The sequence below is a fragment of the Manihot esculenta genome, chromosome 13 (genome assembly GCF_001659605.2).
Source record: "Manihot esculenta cultivar AM560-2 chromosome 13, M.esculenta_v8, whole genome shotgun sequence".
Lineage (NCBI taxonomy): Eukaryota > Viridiplantae > Streptophyta > Magnoliopsida > Malpighiales > Euphorbiaceae > Manihot > Manihot esculenta.
In genome coordinates this window covers 35,777,160-35,797,455 of record NC_035173.2, presented here as the reverse complement: position 1 = coordinate 35,797,455, position 20,296 = coordinate 35,777,160, and the positions used below count along the sequence as shown (strand labels likewise).

Genomic DNA, 20,296 nt, shown 5'->3' with positions numbered 1-20,296 from the left:
TAAAAATTTTGTAAAGCCCGTCAAGCCATTTTCAAGATTCAATTTTGCAAGCTCTAATCCTGTAATGTGGGGCAGGCTGAATCAGCCATAAGTCCAGGTGTAACGGAGGATAATCAAATCCGATGATATAACAGTTGAGAGAGAATAACTGATTCAGAAACTTCACATCCTTGCCAATATGTGCGCTTAGAGAATTAAATAGCCGCCGAACAAATGTACCATAGTAGAAAGTGGTTATAATAATAAATTCCTCTATTTTAAATAAAATATTTAATAAAAAATAATTAAATTAAATTCCCATGAAATTTTTGATTTCAAAACAGAGAATTGGCTAAATAATCAAAATAAGCAAAGAAGGTTAACCGACTGCGAGCCTGTTTGGACTTCCTCCAGAATGTGGTCACAAGCAGCAAGAAGTTTCAGCTTGGGATGCAGAGCAAGAATAAGCTGCAAGAGCCTGGAGTCCATTGTGACTAGACTGAGGAATGAATACTCGCTATCTCAAGAAAGTTGCCCAGGAGACTTCGGAAGCGGAGGGTTGTGTTCAGCAATAGTGTTTAATTGTGGTGTTTTGATAAGTCAAAATACTAATTTTTATTATTTATTGTTGAATAATTATTATTTTATAATAGTATTTAATGATTAAATTAATGTATATTAAAAGGTTAATTTAATATTTAGTAGTTGGTAGCTATTAGTTATATTTTTTTTATGTTTTATAAATTTAAATATTTATTTATATTTAACAATTAATTTAATATCTATTTTATACCAAATAGTTTTACTATATAAACAATTAACTTATTATCTAACGGTTATTAAAGGTAAAAGTCAACATTGCGTTGGAGCTACTGGCCACATCATAATGGAGATGATGACGAAGAAGATGATAATGATCATTAGTCATTTCATGAAATGATTGGACCCAATTAAGATTTATAAATTAAGCAATAATCAAATCTATTAAAACTAATTAACCCAACAATTGAAGCTCTGCAGTGCTTGCTATTAGTTTAACGCAAATCCTTTTTACATTAACTTAACTGAATTCTAATGTTACCTCAAATCCAAGTTTGACTTTGAAATACTTTGGTCAAAATAATATCTCCCTTAGAATTTTGTATTGAAAATATTAATTTACCCCCTCAATTTTGTTTTTTTTTAAATGTCGAAACAAATTGCACGTATCTCATATAGATGTTGTGACGTCACTTTTAATTTTTATATAATTTGTTTTTTTTTAAATATAAATTATAAAAACCATATATATATATATATATATATATATATATATATACCAAATACAGTGTAGATTACAATTTTTTAAAATTTTAAAATCAGCAGTTACAAAGTTATAATATAAAAGGAATAGATTGATTCATGCACAAAATTGATTCAAAAAGCCTAATTGATCTATCTAAACTAATTCAAATTCGAGTGAGCAGTTAAAACGACATGTGAAAAGTCAATTGAAAAACCAGTAATAACTAAAATGTTATTAAATTTATTTTGTATAGTATCAAGTTTATATTGACAGCATTTTAATAACTATTTTATATTATTTTCTTTTCTTTAAGTATAAATTTTAAATAAATAAAAATATTAAAATATTTTAACTTAAAAATAATAAATTAAATGACTCTAACTCCCAATATAAAAATAAAATCATAAAATAGTTGTAAAAATTTTTTTTTTTTTAAAATGGAAATGGGAAATTTAATCTGAGATCTCTCAGATTTACTCTCGGATGCACTTATTATCAGACTAAGTCTCTGAGTGCATAAAAAAAAAATTTGAATTCTTATGAAAAATAAAAAAATAAAAATAGATAATAAATAAAAATCAAACTTAAAAGAACACTAATTAAACATCATTTGACCAAATATTTAAAGTGAATTTTGAAATTTGTACAGTATATTATAAAAACTCAATAAATTAATAACAAAATTTTATAATCTTTACTTAAAAAGAAATAAAAATATTATACACAACTCGAAATTGTATAAGGATAAATTTATTATTAAATTAAATATTTATATTGTGAGTTTAATTTTTGATTCGAAATATAATTAATCTCATTTATTAATTTATCATTATTTAGTAATTTTATTTTTTATTATAAGTCTTTTATTTTAAAAATAATTTATATTTTTATTAATTTTATTTATAAATCTATTAATAATATAGTTTATATATTTACGTGAATTAATCATAATATTTTGAATTTAGTTAATTTTTTTTTATTTTTTAATTATATTTTTGAGTTCATAGTTATTAAAATTTAATGAAATTTACAGGAAAATATTTTAATATACATATTTAATACGATGAAAGAAAAAACTAGTGAAAAAGGCCGCGCCAACGAGCCACCGTGTGCTGCTTTTGGTTTGTGTAAGTCTGGACTCTGTAACATCTGATTCTGATCTCTCCTTTGTAAATAAATAAACAAATAAAAGGAATATAAATAAAAAGCCAAATCGCTCCCATCTATTCTTCTCGTTCTTCTTCTTCTCCTTCTTCCTCTTCTTCTTTCTTCGTAAAAGCTTCCACGGAGAGAAGAAAAGTTGGCTCAACGATCACGGGTTTTTTCTTTTCTCCCTCTACCATATCTTAAGAAAGGCATCAATGCCTGCTCAGAAGAGGTCTCTGTCTGATAATCCCGACATCGATGAGGAAGATGCTCCCTCATCTCCTGTTCAAAACGGTCACCAATATCCCAAGCAATCTCGACTCGACCCACCTCCTCTTGATGACACCGAACTCCACCAGCAACAAGAACTAGACGAAGAAGAAGAGGAAGAAGACGACGAGGCACCCCACAAGCCAGAAGAAGACGCTGAAGGACAGGAAGATGAGGAACAAGAAGAGCAAGCTGAAGAGAAACAACCAGCACAAGGTTACTTTCTTTTCTTTTCTTTGTCTTTCTAACTTTACATACGTACATGGGTGTGTATGTGTATAGTGTTGTACGTATACACGTGGGTGTAGTGAAGAAATTGATTTCGATCGATGTTCATGATTAATTGAAGCGATTGTTCTTTATCTTTTTCTCTTCTCAGATTCTGAGGAAAGCCAATCTTCCAGCTCCGAAGATGAAAAACCTGAGTACTCTCTCTCACTCTCATACATTTATTGGCGCTACTTTTTTCCCCTCTATGTATTTTAGAAGAGCTTCTCTCTCTCTCTCTCTCTCTCTCTCTCTCTCTCTCTCTCCCTCTTTCTCTCTCTCTCTCTCTCTCTCTCTCTCTTTATCTGTTGCATATAGTACGTATAATCATATGTAATCTGTATGGGTATTGGAGTTGCGGGTTTACATTTGGCTGCTGCCTTGATTTTGCTCATTCATGGCTCTTTTTAGCACAAGAGGATTGGAGTTTTTGGTTATTTTACTGGCAATTCCGGAAAGGACTGTGAAGTAATTTTGTTTGTGTTCCTAGTGGTGGCTGCTGCATTTTCACAATATATGTCTCTAGGTTGATTCACTGTGCTGAGGAAGCTGAATTTTGGATATCTGTAGAGCAGAGTCCACAATGGCTTATTTGCATTTTATGCATTGCTGTTTGAGTAATGCCTGTTTAGTAGCACATTTGGCGCATGTAAAATCTTGCTGATTTTCAGGAGTATAAGATGGTGACTGAACCTGGAGAAGTGTGCTACTTATTAACTGCTATTTGTCCTTACATTTATGAAAGTTGTTCTCTCCTCTTTCTAAATGGAATATTTTTTTGTGGTTTTTGCAAGCAAATTTAATTAATACTGCATGCTTTTCTTTATTTTTTCATCTCACTGGTACTTGGAAAAAAGTCGGAAAATTTACTTCTCCAACAGCTGAGTGCTTTTTTTTTTTTTCTGCCTTCGGGTGACATCTCTGTTTGAAGTTAGTGGCATGAACATCAAACTTATGACCATAGGATGTGCATCATGATGTGCTGTGACATACTGACATGTGAACAAATTGGAGAAAATAAAAGTATACAAAGAGAAGTTGAAGGACAGCCTGCAGGAGTATCAATGTGAATACCTTTTTTTTTTAAAGAAAAAGAAAAAGAAAAAAGAAATCCTTAACCTTTCTAGCTTTAGCAATTTGAACTGAACATTAGAAATTACTTCATGGAGTCTTCGTACTGTAGAATATTTGGTTCTCATTTAGAAATAAGAACAGTAATTCATTTGTAAATCATTAACAAATACTCTGATCACCCAAAAAGTCTTTAACCTTTATGCCAATTTCTGTGATCTGAGCTACAGAAACAGCCAGTTACAAACAGATCTTAAGTTTCAATTATGGCCATCTCTCAGCAGCCCTTCACCCACAATTGCAACTCATAGTTAGTATCATGCTACAATTGGCTATTTTTGTAGTTTAGACCAAAGTTAACTATGGACATAAAGTTTTTGAAATTTTTTGGGAGATTCTTCATTTGCTGATTCATTTGATTTGTGGGTCTTTATTACAGTGTACTTTACTGTCATTTGCTTTTTCCTATCTTTTCTTCTAAAACTGTAAGCTTCTCCTCTCAACTTCCTTACTCTTTCACATCCATTTTTCTGACAAGTAATGCCATATTAAATTTGCTCATCTTTTCCTTGATCAGTTAGTTTAAGTAAGCACTTTGACATGTTGATTCTATTTATACTGTTCAGCATGGTGAACGTTTTCATTTTAAATTTTGGTGTCTTCAAAAGAGAAAAACAAGTATCACATCCTCATTATTTTCTGTTGCTGTTCCCTCTTGAGCTTTAGGCATGGAATAATTGTTCAACAATTCATGGTATTAAGTAGAGTGTAGGTGAACCAATTCTTTACTATGTTCTTCTCTATGCAAGCATGGAAATCATAGAAACATGTGCTGCCCCTAGTGGCAATAAATTGAAGTGCTTATATTTATCAGTAATTTGGTGTAGAGAGCTAATTAATAGTTTTGTTTCATTTGCAGATTTGTCTTTGTGGAGTTGCCAGAAGTTCGTAAAGATGTACAATGCCCAATATGTCTAGGTACTTTTTGCTTGTTTTTCCTTTTCATTAAACTTTTGTGGACAAGCGTATTGGTTACATGTGTTTTTTTTTAGTTGGATCTGGTTGTTAGATTGCATGGGTGTTTGGAATACAGAAGCTCCAAAAGAGCAAGGGAATTGTATTGCCATATGTTTGACTTGATGCATTGAAACATAAAATTTAGTAGGTCATGGTATCATCATCTGCTATTCTTTAATCCAGGAAAATTCCAATTATTGATAATGAATAACTGAGATTTATAGTTTGTTGGTGAAATTGATTCAATAAGTGCAGTTCTAGGTCAGGTTTATCATTTTGTTTCTACTTACTGATATTGGAAATACCGTTCCTCAGAAATAAGAGGCAAATGTGATGAATAATATCAGGTAAATCTACTTCTTCCTCTTCCAGTTGCTTGCTGTAGTGTTGCTCGAGGAAGAAATGAAAAGAACCGCCTAACCAGAAATCTTAAATTGTTAAATGAGGACTCAACAATGAAGTTTAGTACTTAAATGTCTCATATTATTAGCCCATTGGCTTGAAAGCATGGGCTACCATAGATGTGCCCCTTATAATTGTGATGAATTCAAATATAATTATGATGATGCCCAAAATTTGCATTCTGGACCTTTGACACAGTTGTAATTGAACTAGGAAAAGCTCGTGTAGCTGTAGAGTTAAACTGTGATTGTATTACACACTAGAGTTATTGTGATAGCAGTAAACCAGAAGATGAGGGAATAGGTAGGGAAATGGGAACGTTAAAGGTATATTATAGGAAAAGACTGAGAGGGAATATTTCACAAGAGAAGGACCACTAGGAGAGAGTGACAGTTGGAATTAGTTAGAGCGAATCTCGGTGCAGAAATGATGAGACAATGATTGATGTGTGTATAAATAACCAAGAAAGTGGGAGAGAGAGATATGCTAGTTTTGTATTTTGTTTTAGTACAGTTGTGGCTGTGGGCTAGGATTTCTCTAGCAAATGAATTGTCCTTATTGAAATTGAGTATTTAAGAAATTTTTCTCCATTTGTGTCCCCTGCATCATCCTCCTCCTCCTTACTCTTGAATATTTACATTTTTTTAATCTTGTTCTTGACTCTATCAATACTGGTCCATGCTATCCACCCTAATGCCCAAGACAAAAATGGAAGGGCGTGTAGATATGATAGAGAAGAACATGTCCAATCTTGAGGAACTCCTTCTGTCGGTGAAACTGGAACAAGAAAATCGGCTCAATACTTTTCAACAAGAGCAGGATCAGAGGTTTCACAACTCGAGTCCCTTCTCACTTCTTTTGTACGGGAAAAAGTAGTAGTTGACGAAGGCACAACTTCCACTTCGATTTCTGTGGGTGGCATCAATTCCCTCTCCTATCCTGCTCCTTCACCGGTTCTTTTGAAGGATACCTCTCTGGCCATTAAAAAAATTGAACTGCCCAACTTTGACGGCTTTGATCCAGTAGGTTGGCTCACGAGAGCTAACCGGTATTTTGCCTTGAATTATACACGAGACGACATGAAAATTCATTTAGCATTGGTTTGCATATCCGGACCGACCCTTCATTCGTTGCAATGGCTCCATCAACGTTCCCTTAATGCTTCAATTTTCTCGGGAACTTTTGCATTGGTATGGTGGAGATATTTGGGCTAATCATTATGAACAATTGGCTACGATTCGGCAAGAAGGGTCCATTGATGATTATATAAATGTATTCATGGAGTTGGCAGTGCAGGTTGAAGGTATGTCTAATCAACAATCTCTTGGGTATTTTCTTAGTGGCTTGCAGGAAGAGATAAGGGTTCAGATTCGTTCCCATGATACTTCCGATCTAGCCTATACGATGACTCTTGCTCGTGAGATCGAGATGGAGACGAATTTTCTGCAACACTCGTCTTCTTTCTCTAGATGCTTAGGTGAGAATGGGCCTCGCAGATCCTCTGAATATGGACTTTGATCCGATTGTAATACCCAACCTCAGCTCTCTCCCTTTTATTTCAAAAACCCAGCCCACTTTTCAATGTAACAAAAATATTTCTCTTCTAGCCCCTCAACCTCCCGATCGTCCTTCTCTGCCTTCTCCCAAACCCCAAACCGCCTCACAACCTAACCACCGCAAACCCTTCCTCCCGTATTCTACTGACCTCTAATTGCCACAGACCCACCCGACAGTATTCTCACCAAGAATTTTTAGACTTGCGAGCCAAAGGGCTGTGTTACAAGTGTAAACTCCCCTTCCATCCCATGAATGAATGCCCTAACAAGACCCTCAGAGCCCTTATTGTCGGCGATGATGAACTTCCTTCCAATTCTTCATATTTAGAAGGTGGGTATACTGAGATTGATGCTTCTGGAGTACATATATCTTACGTAGCTCATTTCTCCAACATTAAACTTCCCTTCTTCTCCATTGGTGGAATTTTTTCTCCAAAAACAATGAAGATTTAGAGTAAGATTCAGGGTAGGACAGTGATAGTGATGATAGACAGCGGTGCAAGCCATCACTTCATCTCAGGAACTCTGGTCTCTCAATTGCAGTTGCCTGTGGTGGAAACCCCTCTTTTTGGAGTGAAATTAGGAGATGGCTATCATGTGCAATCGATTGGCCAATGTCGGGATGTGTCACTTCTAATAGGGGATCTTTCTATCTCCGTTGACTGTTTCCTCTTTCCTTTAGGAGGGGTGGATATAATCCTGGGGATTACATGGTTGGAGACTTTGAGCATTATGCAGGTAGATTGGAAGTCTGTGGAGATGACATTCAGACACCAGGGTAAACTGATTACACTCGCAAGCAATTCAGAATTCACAAGAGCTCCCATATCTCAGGTGCAATTGAGTAAGCTTTCTCCAATTGAATATTGTGTTTGAATATTGTGTGCTGCTTTGAGAATCTAATTCATTAGAAGCTTCAGTTGAATTGGAGAATGAGGTTTCAGTTCAGCAACATTAACAAGTGGCAGATTTGCTTCACTGTTTTCCACAATTGTTCAGCGGTACTTTCGTTTTGCCTCCTCATTGAGCAACAAACCATGTGATTCCCTTGCAACCAGGAATAACAGTGGTAAATGTGAAACTATATCATTATGGGCATCATCAGAAGAGTGAAATTGAAAAATTGGTCTTCGAAATGTTGGTGGCTGGAATCATCTGCCCCAGTTCAAGCCCGTTTTCCAGCCCTGTTTTATTGGTTAGGAAGAAAGATGGAAGCTGGAGATTCTGTGTGGATTATCGAGCTCTCAACAATGTTACCATTCCATATAAGTATCCAATTCCAATTATGAAGAATTTTGAAAGGAATTTTTTATTCTATTCCAATTGAATTGATCTTTACAATATTTGAGTATTTATACATAAAGAATAAACTTAAATTAGGAGTATTTACCATAAGAATAAAATCTCTTAACTCAAGCCTAATTAGGATTTCAAAGATTTGAATCCTCCTAATTAGGAACCTTCTATGTTGGTCAATACTCCCCATTAAGTTGGTGCATAGATATCACACATGTCCAACTTGCAAACCAAGGTATAATAGGTCTTGTTGCTAAGTTCTTTGGTTAACACATCAGCTAGCTATTCATCAAAAGTCACATGATCTAACCTCAAAACACTATTTATTAATTTCTCTTTAATGAAGTGTCGATCAATCTCTATGTACTTCGTTCGGTCATGTTGAACTGGATTGTGAGTTATATTGATGGCAGTTTTGTTGTCACAGTACAAGAGGAGTTTGTCCCTCTCCAATAGTTTCAATTCCTCCAACAATCTTTGCAACACCTTATGCTAAGTTTTTTGGTTAACACATCAGCTAGCTATTCATCAGAAGTCACATGATCTAACCTCAAAACACTATTTATTAATTTCTCTTTAATGAAGTGTCGATCAATCTCTATGTACTTCGTTCGGTCATGTTGAATTGGATTGTGAGTTATACTGATGGCAGTTTTGTTATCACAGTACAAGAAGAGTTTGTCCCTCTCCAATAGTTTCAATTCCTCCAACAATCTCTGCAACACCTTATGCCATCACTCTATATTCCGCCTCATTGATCGAATAACACCACTTTGCTTTTTGCTTCTCCTAGTGACAAGGTTTCCCCCACAAGTGTACAATACCCACTAGTCGACCTTCTATCATCAAGGGATCCAGCTCAATATGCATTTGTGAATGAATGTATGCGAAGATGACCGTGTTTAGAGAATAGGAGACCTTTTCTAGGAGCATACTTCAAGTATTGCATAATGCGAAAAATAGCTTGCATGTGAGACTCACGAGGATCATGCATAAATTGACTGACTAAGTTGACTGCATATGCTATGTCTGGTCGAGTATGCGAAAGATAAATCAGTCTGCCTACCAACCTCTGATATCTGCCCATATTCATTAATTCACCAATCCCTGCTTGTAGCTCGTGATTGCTCTCAATGGGAGTTTCTGCTAGTTTGCAACCTAACATACCAGTTTTTTCTAAAAGATCCAAAATGTATTTTCTCTGAGAAATAAAGATTTCGTTCTTTGACCTGGCAACCTCAATTTCCAGAAAATATTGCAGTTTTCCTATATCTTTAATTTCAAACTCCTAAACCAAAAGTTTTTCAACTAAGTCATCTCTTCAGTGTCATCCCCTGTCATTACTATGTCATCAGCATAGACTATAAGAAGAATAATTTTACCCTTGTGATGTCTGATAAATAGGGTATGGTCAGCATTGCTCTGTTGATAGCCAAAAGAAATCATAGTTCTATTGAATCGATCAAACCAAGCTCTGGGTGACTGCTTCAACCAATACAAAGCCTTCTTTAGTCTGCACACCTTTCCTTGTGTTTTTTCATCAGCAAATCCAGGAGGGATTTCCATATACACTTCCTCCTCTAAGTCTTCATGGAGGAATACATTTTTCACGTCAAATTGTTGTAGATCCCAATCAAGGTTGACAGCGCAAGTTAACAAAACTCTGATTGAGTTCATTTTGGCAATAGTAGCAAATGTCTCCTAGTAATCCACTCCATAGGTTTGAGTGTATCTCTTGACCACTAGTCTACTCTTGAATCTTTCAATTGACCAATCTGCATTGTATTTCACCATGAACACCCCATTTGCAGCCAACAAGTTTCTTCCTAGGTGGGAGAGTGACAAGTTCCCAGGTCTTATTTTTGGCTAGTGCTTTTATCTCTTCAATTATTGCTCCTTCAATTATTGCTCCCTTCAATTCAGGGTCTTCAAGAGCTTTCTTCCAATTCTGTGGAATAGACACAGAGAAAATAGACAAGGCAAAGGCTCTATAGGATGGAGACAAAGAATTATAAGAGAGAAAGTTAGAAATAGAGTGCTTTGTGCAAGATCTAACTCCTTTTCTTTGAGCAATTGGTTTATTTAAATCATCAAAGGGCTCAAGGTTTAGGGATGACTCATCAGATGGAGAAGAGGAAGATTCATGACACTGAGTAAGCTGCACAATGACTTTTTCTGCTTTTGTCTTGTCTCTTTTTGAGTATCTCCTTAAACCTGATTTATCAAAATGCCTGATTTAGTCACCAATACTCTCCCCCTATATGATAGTCTCTTGATCATCAATAGTCTCCCCCTGTATAGTAGTCTCCTTTAGAGTAAAACGTTCTAGAGTTATAGGACTAGGAATCATCTCTTCTCTCTCATTGTCCTCCCCCTGAAGAGGTGATGGGTACTACTGAAGTAAGGTTCAGTCTCTCTAAATGTAGCATTCATACTGACAATACTTTCTAGATGTAGGGTGGTAACACTTGTAACCCTTCTGTGTAGGAGAGTACTCAACAAACATACATTTAATGGCCCTTGAATCGAGCTTCCCACCTATCCTAGTATGAACAAAATATGTACATCCAAACACCTTTAATGGAACAATATAAGCATTTTTCCCTTGTAGCACCTCTAAAGGGCTTTTAAAGGCAAGAGCTTTAAGAGGCATTTTATTAATGAGATAAACTGCGGCTAAGACTGCATCTCTCCAATAGGTTTTTGAAAGGTTCATAGCGAAAAGGAGAGACCGGGCTACTTCCAACATGTGTCTATTTTTTCTTTCAGTAACACCATTTTGGGCTCTAATGTAAGGACAACTAGTTTGATGCAGTATCTCATTAGACTCTAGATAAGCAGAAAAACAACCATCCATGTACTCTGTACCATTATCAGTTCTCAAAACATTTATCTTAGCATCAAATTGAGTACAAATCATCTTGTGAAAAGATTGAAAGCAAGAAATCACATTACTCTTTGCCTTTATCAAATAAACCCAAGTCATGCGAGTAGAACAATCAATAAAAGTAACAAACCAACGATTACCAGATAGTGAGACCGTTTGAGTAAGTCCCGAAACATCAGAATGGATGGTCACAAAAGAGATCATACTCCTATTGTTACTGGAGGAATAAGAGGTTCTTGTATGCTTAACATACTCACAAGTATCACAAACTAAAAAACCACATTGAGCATTGGAAAATAAATCAGGATAAAGTTTCTCTAAAATAAAGAAAGATGGGTGTCCTGACCGTCGATGCCACTGTATGATTTCCTAGTTGACATCTTGATTTCTTCCAAAAAGAGCCCGAGGTGAATTCAAACTCAGATTTCCTTCCAACATATAAATTTAATTTTACAATTAAGTGCTTTGGTGAGAGCAATAACGGATAAAAGTTTAAGAGAGAAACAAGGAACATGAAGAACAGAGGATAGCTTAATATTTGGAGTATAAATAATAGAATCGGTTCTAAATATAGGAGTGGAAGAACCATCTGCAATTCTGATAGTGTCTTTTTGTAGACATGGAAGACAATTAAGGAAGCCTGCAGAGGAGCCTGTCATATGTCTATTTGCACCAGAATTAATAATCCATGGAGCAAAATCAAGAGACGAAACAAAAGTATTATCAGAAGTCCTTAGATTACCCACACAAATCATTGCCATTTCAAGAAAAAACTAAATTTTTTCTGTTAAAAGCAGTGGAAAATTATTATAACTGAAGAAAGAAACTGTTCGTCAGCAAAAAAGGCATGGGTCCATTAGATCAGAAGCGCGACTTGAAGGCGAGTCCGCCGGAAAGGATCGCTGTCAAAAAAGACCACCGGAAAATGTGACACGCACCGCGTGTGGGAAAGATGCAGAATCTTGTGAGGGCGCGCGAGCCTCACGCGCGTGGCTTTCCGACGTCAGAACTGGACGGCTAGCCGGCAACGGTCTGATGACTTGGTTGGTGGCGGCGGTGAGATAAAAAAAAGGGTTCCTAGATAGGGTAGTACCAAAAAGGTAGATCTAGGGTTTTAGAAATCCTAAGAGAAAAATTGAATTTAAACCCTAAAATCAGAAAAAAAAAGCTTCGATATCATGAAGAATTTCAGGAGGAATTTTTTATTCTATTCCAATTGAATTGATCTTTACAAGGTTTGAGTAATTATACACAAAGAGTCAACCTAAATTAGGAATATTTACAATAAGAATAAAATCCCTTAACAAGCCTAATTAGGATCCCAAAGATTTGAATCCTCCTAATTAGGAACCTTCAATGCTGGTCAACAAATTATAATTGAATTATTAGATGAATTACATGGAGCTCGATATTTTTCTAAATTGGATTTGAAGTGAGGATATCATCAAATCAGGGTGATAGAACCAGACATTTTGAAGACGGTGTTCCGCACCCACTTTGGTCACTATGAGCATGTAGTGATGCTTTTTGGGTTACCGAATGCACTAGCCACCTTCCAGTCTACAATGAATGATCTATTTAGAAAATATTTGCGGAAATTTATCTTGGTTTCTTTAACAACATCCTGGTTTACAGTGGTACATGGGAGGAACAATTGCAGCATATCAATACAGTTTTACAACTGTTGTCCAATAATCAATTTCATGTTAAGAGAAAGAAGAGCTCATTTAGGCACACTATGATAGAATATCCTGGGCATATGATTTTGGTGCAAGGGGTTGCCATGGATCCAGCAAAGGTCTCCAGTGTGTTAAATTGGTCTCAAGCCAAGTCTGTAGGCGCAGTTTGTGCGTTTCTCGGGCTAACTGAATATTATAGACGGTTCATCAAAGGCTACAGTATGATAATGCAACTTTTGACACAACTACTCAAGAAAGAATCTCAGTTTAAGTTTGTGTGGGATGGCGAAGCTCAAGCTGCCTTTGTTCAATTGAAACAAGCCTTAGTTTCTTCTCCAGTTCCTGCAGCACTCGATTTTTCAAAGCCTTTCGTTTTAGAATGCGATGCTTCTGGTTTAGGTGTTGGGGCAATATTGATGCAAGAGTAGGCCAATTGCTTATTTCAGCAAATTTTTATCTACCAGGACCCTCTCCAAGTCTACTTATGAGAGGGAAAGGATGTCCTTGGTCTTAGTAGTCCAACATTGGCAACCAGTTTGAAACACTTGTTAGAACAACAAATTTCCACACCAGCACAGCACAACACAGCAACAATGGAGTACAAAACTATTGAGGTATGACTTTACAATCTCTTATAAGCCGGGTGTCACTAATTCAGCTGCAGACACATTATCAAAGAGAGATGAGGATCTCGAGTTACTGGTGGTTTCCTTTCCACAGTGAATAGATTGGGGTCAGATTCATGTTGAGGTTCAAAAAGATCCAAAACCTCAGCAGATTATCCAAAACCTCAACAAGAATCCATCCTCCCTTAAAGACTATACAATGATCCAAGACCGTCTGGTCTACAAAAGCAGATTAGTTATTCCATCTTCATCAAGGTGGATTCCTAAGCTGATAGAAGAATATCATGCCTCTCCAATGGGTGGACACTCAAGAGCCTTCTGCACTTACAAGCGCATCTCCTCAAATTCATACTGGCCTGGAATGATGAAGCAGATCCAGAAGTTTGTGGCAGAATGTTTGGTGCGTCAGACACAAAAATATGAGGCTGTTTCTCCACAGGTCTTCTTCAACCATTACCGATTCCAACTAGGGCATGGGAAGATATCTCTTGATTTTATAACAGGATTACCCCGTTCTCAAGGGAATGATGCCATACTAGTTGTTATTGATCGGTTTACTAAGTATGCCCATTTTTTAAGGCTGCGACATCTGTATACAGCTAAGGCGGTGGCTGAGTTATTTGCTAAAGAAATCATAAGGCTTCATGGAATGCCAAAATCAATTGTCAAGTAATCGAGACACCATTTTTCTCAGCTATTTTTGGACTGAATTGTTTTGCCTTTAAGGGACTCAGCTGAAGATGAGCACGGTCAAACGAAGGTGCTGAACAGAAGTCTTAAAACTTATCTCTGTTGTTTCACTACAGAACAGCCAAAATACTGGAGCAAATGGTTGGTTTAGGCTGAATATTGGTATAACTTCAGTTTTCACACAGCAGCGGGCATGACCCCATTCAAAGCTATTTATGGTCGATCACCACCTTCAATACAGCAATTCCTTCCAGGCGAGATTAAAACAGAAGCTGTGGCCCAAGAGCTAGCCACTAGAGATGAATTATTGAGACAGCTGACTTTCAATCTTCATAAGGCGCAACAAAGGATGACCAAAGCAGCAAACAAACGTAGAAGAGATGTTCTGTATAAGGCTGGGGACTCGGTCTTTCTCAAATTTTGTCCTCATCGATAAACTTCCCTTCGACAGGTCATAAATCCTAAATTGTCGTCTCGATGCTTCGGTGCTTTCAGAGTATTGCAGAAATTAGTAGTGTTGCTTACAAGTTACAGCTCTCTACTGTATCAGTTTTCCATTTGTCTCAACTTAAGAAGGTAATTGGCGAACATGAGGTGATTTCTAAATTACCAAAAGAAATGGCTGTCCAGGATGAACTTCTTGAACCCGAGGAGATCTTGAAAATCCAAGAGGTTTTAATTGATGGCAACAAAGTTTCACAGGTGCTGGTTAAATAGAAGGGAAAAATAGTGGATGAGGCAACTTGGATGAATTATTATGAATTTTGTAATCAATTTCCCACTTCCAGCCTTGTGGACAAGGCTGATCTCATAGGGAAAGGCATTGATAGCAGTAAATCAGAAGATGAGGGAATAAGTAGGGAAATGGGAACGTTAAGGGTATATTATAGGAAAAGACTGAGAGGAATATTTCACAAGAGAAGGACCACCAGGAGAGAGTGACAAAAGTTAGAGGGAATCTCAGTGCAGAAATGATGAGGCACTGATTGATGTGTGTATAAATAACCAAGAAAGTGGGAGAGAGGGATATGCTGAGTTTTGTATTCTGTTGTAGTACAGCTGTGGCTGTGGGCTAGGATTTCTCTATCAAATGAACTGTCCTTGTTGAAATTGAGTATTGAAGAAAATTTTCTCCATTTGTGTCCCCTGCATCCTCCTCCTTACTCTTGAATCTTTACATTCTTTTCTATCCTGTTCTTAACTCTACCATTGTAGTATGTTTAACATACTATGGGTAATGAACTAATGATGACCCTTGTTAAATTTGGGCTAGGGCTAACTCACCCAAAAAACTAGCTCAAGGGAGGATTGCCTAGCTTTTGGGGGAGGATTGCCTGTGGCTCATACAAGGGGCACATTATCCCTTTCCACAACCGATGTGGGATTCAACACACCCCCTCACGCCCAGAATTTTACTGGTGAGTGACATATTTATGGGAGGTCCAACATCGAATGAGGCGCTCTGATACCATGTTAATTTGAGTTAGGCCTAACTCACCTCAAAATCTAGCTCAAGGGGAGGAGTGCCTATGGCCATATAAGGGGGCAAATTACCTCTTTTCACAACCGATGTGGGATTCAACAACCCTAATTCATTATGGGAAAAATACTCTTTTCACATGGTTTCAAAGCTCTGTGTCTTTCAACACTCCCATCTACTCAGTGTTTCAACTGGCATGCTATTGCAGTCAATACAGAGTAATTTTGGTGCCATAGAATTATACTGTTCTTGTATTTACATGCTAGAGTTGTTGTAGCACTTCAAAACTTTAATACAAATATACATTAGTTATTTCCTAATTCATTATGGGAAAATCACAAGTGTGATAAGCTGATACTAATCCCATTGTAATGGTTCTATTCAGGAAATTCGCTGTGATTAAACAAGTAAAAGTTAGCATTCATTATGAATAGTGGAATTTGTTTTCGGTTATCTGCATCAAATTTAAAGATCAACGCCTTGGGATTGTTGCTATACTTTATGGCAAATGTGATCTGTGTTGTATTTTGGTTCACTATCTTGTTTTGGATTTTGATTAAGGTGGAACTGCATGTAGTTGTTGCTTACCATGTTTTTGTCTGGTAGGCTAAATTTTAATTAATTAAATCTTAATCATGAATTATGCTTTTATAGGTATCATAAAGAAAACACGAACTGTGATGGAATGTCTGCACCGCTTTTGCAGAGAATGCATTGACAAATCAATGCGACTTGGGTATGTAGCACAAAAACTGAATCATTTCTTTATTCGTTTTCTGCAACACTGGCATCCTGATTAGGGAAATCTTGTGATGTTTCCAATGAATGTGTAGCCATCCAAATTTATTACTTGAATTTGGATTTTATTGCAGGAATAATGAGTGCCCAGCTTGCCGCACACACTGTGCAAGTCGGCGTTCTTTGAGAGATGATCCAAATTATGATGCTTTAATTGCTGCTTTATATCCAGACATTGACAAGTATGAGGAGGAGGTATAAGATATTTGTCTTGTCTATTTCTTTTTTTAATGTTTTCTATAGTACTTTTTCAAATCAAACTGCCGTGAGTGAGTGTTTGGTCCAGGAATTGGCTTTTCATGAGGAGGAAAGGACACGAAACAAGCAGGTGTGTGCATCTGTTTTATTGCGCTGCTGCATTCATGCAAGTTTTAAAAATTCAAGCAAACAATTGTTGGAGATAACAGACATGATGTTTTTATTTAAACCTTGACCTTCATGTTCATGGTTCTGAAAATTTCTCAGTGCTATAATGTTGACTTTTTGCTCCTTTAATTCGAAAGAGTTATGATTCTCTGAAATGGACACTGTTGAGCTGCTTAGTTTGTCACCTCTAGTTACGAGGTTTTGGTTTATCGGATAATGTATAGACTGAAAATCTAAAAGCCCAGCTGCTGTTTCCAGATAGGGAACTATTTGAACTCAGCTTTTTATTTTGGTGTTGTTTGAATGCTTCATTGAACAGATCCAAGCTTCAATTGCCCAAATATTTCAACGACAATCTGAAGCACTAGTTAGGAGACGCACAATGGGTAAAGAAACAACTGGTCCATTCATGGAAAGGTCACAGCGCAATCATCGGACAGTCCCCTCAAGGAGGCGGCGGAACAGCCGAGGCACTGAATTCCAAGGATCTGAAGACATCGATTATGAAAATGATGATAATGGAGGTAAGGATTCATCTTCTACTGATGAACGCTCCACAGAAGTAAGGCAGCGCAGGCGCAAGAGACGGCCAGGAATTAGGCCTTCTCAACCTTCTTCATCAGCTTCAAATCCAGAGGGCGGATGCATTGAAAATGATTTAGAAGCCACCAGAGAGAATAGAGGAATATCTCCTGGCCTTGTTTGGAATACAGAAATGCTTGCCTGGGGCAGGGGTGGTACTCGAAGTCATACACGGCATGGTAATGCTAGCGGTTGCAACAACAAGACTGCCAGAAGCACTCGCATATCCAAGCTGGTAGAATATCTCAGGAGCTTAGAGGAAAAAAATGATGAGGTATGTCAGGATGCAACGGTGCTTTGAGCTGTGGTTCGTTTACCTATTAATGATTTGTCTGTTTACTTGTTATATTATGGTAGCAATAGCATAGAGCTTTAAAATTTGGCGTTTTAGGATTTGGACTCTCTATAGCAAGACCCAGGGTTTGTAGCTTGAATAGTGGCTGAACTGTCTGAGATATTATGGCAGAAGGCAGGTTGGATTTGAAGGATCTGGTAATGGTTGCTAGAGTTTTCTGGCAGCAGGGAGTAAAGATTTGAAATTTCTGTGATTAATCTTGGTATGGCAATATGTTGGCAGTTGGGTTTTTGGTGGCTGCGACCTGATTAAAGCAAGCACATAATAAAACTTGATGTAATCCAACTATCCAAGTCGGTATCACAGTATAGCTTGGGGAAAGAGGAAGAGAACAAGGAAAATGAAGCATCAAGCATGACACAGGGAATAATATGCTAAGCACATTTGTATGTGAATCAAACTATTATGTGAAGATTTCAAGGGCCTAAGAATCATAAATACAAAATGTGAAATGAATAACTTAGGCCAAAAGAAAATGGTGCAATAGATCATGTTACTCCAGGAAGTAGAGAGAACTTTAGCTCAAGTTATCAAAATACCCTGAATTTCACAGGAATAGTAACTCATGTAAGATTAAACTCATTTACACGGTGATTCTTTCCTTAGCTAAGAGGTATTTTAGCTACGACCACTAGTGTTTCTTCCTTGAACATTGTGTGTGGATTATGTGAATTAGCTTTCTGCTGCGTGTGGAATAACTATGTTAAGTGGCCAACTGCTGCTGCATCAATAAATACATTCAATAAATCGGTGCAGTTGAGTATTTGTATCTTCAGTCCTATTGAAAGTCTATCTGTGCCATAATAGCCCTTCCCTATTTTTGTTCAATTTGTTTCATTTTGCTGATTGTATATTTTGTCCAGTTAAAGGCTATTTACTGTTTGCAGTTGGATGTTCACCTCATGCTTACTTCTATGGACAAGGAAAGTTTCACGAATTTGAAACAGCCCTACCTTTGCTGTCAACCCAGTTTGTCAGTCAAACACCTATGTGAAGTGAGATTTCTTTCACGCCACCTTAATTCTTGGAATGTGTAATTTTTAATAAATAAAAAGTTTGAAATTTTGAATTGTCATTTCCATAACTTTTTTGTTTGTGACAATGCTGGAATTATAATTCTTGAACTGGACACGGTGAATTAATTGAGCAATTGCTTTCTGCAAAAGGTAGATAAGGCCAATTTTGTTTATTCTTTGATACGCATTGGTGGATCACGATGACATTAATAGTTTAGGACAGACAAAATTTGACCTGAATATGATGACAAATTAGATGGCCATTTGCTGTTTGCCCATAGATCCAACAATTAAAATTGTCTGATTCTAGCATCTATCAAAGGAAGGGTACATGTTTTATAAAAAATAAAAATCTTCAGAATCATGAATTTATGGCTTGGACATTTCAGATCTTCTAAAATTGACGCCTGCAGTTTTCTTTCCTTTTCTTCGAGGGTTTCTAAGATCATTAATATAAGGCATCAATTTCTTTTGCATCTGTCTTTTATCTTCCATCCATTATTTCTGCACCCTTGGTTGTGGGTGCATATCATGATATAGTATTCAATTTTTGTTTTTCTGTGCTATCAAATGCAGTATATTGCTCAGAAAAAGTCTTTGGAAGCTGAAGAAGTTGAAATATTTTTAGTTAAAGGGCAGCACAACCTTATTGACAACCTGTCCTCTGTGCATCCACCAATATCAGTGGATGAGCTGCAAATTTTGAAAGGGCAGGAAACTTTGGCATGTCTTAGAGCCAATGGCACTTCCAATAGAGGTTACATGGTGAGAATTAACATTGAACTTCATCACACTATTTGTGTTTTAACTTTTATAATTTGTCATGTTGTCTGAACTTACAGTTTTCCCCTCTCTGGCTGCTGCAGATTCTAGCATATAGGCAGAAGGGGACGACTTAGCAAATTTTCTATGTATTTATGATGGAAGGAAGAAAAGGTTTGTTAACAGTTTGTAGTTGTATGTAAATTTGTATTGAGATTTCGGAATGAGGTTTAAGCTTCTTCCTTCACAATGGAAAGCTTTTCTAAGACCCGGATTTGTATACTATTTTTTACACCCACCCAAAAAAAAAGGAAGGAAAAAGGTTTCCCACAGGGATAACCATTCCAACTAAAAATTTCTGAAATCTTGTATGTCTAGAGCAAGTGGTCCTTTATGGAACCATTTACAAGAATTTAATTAATTCAATTTATTTCTTTTTTTGTTCAACTTTGTGTTTGGAATGCAAGAATTTATTTATTTTTTTAAAAAAATAATTTTAAAAGAAAATAGATGAGTATGTGTAAGAATTTAATTGATTTTTCCAAAAAACCCAAGTTATAATTGCACACACAGAATACTGCCATAAGAAATTTGGTTTGTTTCTTGAATCCGATCTACCATAAATATAAGATACAGAAAGAGTTGGTTTGTTTCTTGAATCCGTGATAAACTGATTAAATGCAAGTTTTTCTCAAATCACGTGTACAAGGGAAATGATTTATTTTAGCTTCTGGAAAAGGGTGCACGAGAGTTTCAGATGCTGCAA

The 20,296-nt window shown here is 36.5% G+C and overlaps 1 protein-coding gene across 1 annotated transcript; it reads left to right on the top strand.

The window, feature by feature from the left end:
• Positions 1-2,457: 2,457 nt before the first annotated feature.
• LOC110629313 (putative E3 ubiquitin-protein ligase RING1a) lies at positions 2,458-19,977 on the top strand. The gene is made up of 10 exons (XM_043949830.1): positions 2,458-2,896; positions 3,060-3,105; positions 4,938-4,996; positions 16,306-16,387; positions 16,524-16,644; positions 16,736-16,777; positions 17,135-17,671; positions 18,640-18,747; positions 19,345-19,533; positions 19,635-19,977. Exons 1-10 carry the CDS (start codon positions 2,626-2,628, stop codon positions 19,665-19,667), a joined length of 1,488 nt encoding a protein of 495 aa, XP_043805765.1. The 5' UTR covers positions 2,458-2,625; the 3' UTR covers positions 19,668-19,977.
• Positions 19,978-20,296: the final 319 nt, after the last annotated feature.

Bases quoted from the DNA above. Each gene is read 5' to 3' on its own strand.
- LOC110629313 (XM_043949830.1), top strand. From the start codon at position 2,626: ATGCCTGCTCAGAAGAGGTCTCTGTCTGATAATCCCGACATCGATGAG. The intron at 16,645-16,735 runs GTATAAGATATT...TGTTTGGTCCAG, and splicing joins TTGACAAGTATGAGGAGGAG to GAATTGGCTTTTCATGAGGA. The intron at 19,534-19,634 runs GTGAGAATTAAC...TGGCTGCTGCAG, and splicing joins CTTCCAATAGAGGTTACATG to ATTCTAGCATATAGGCAGAA.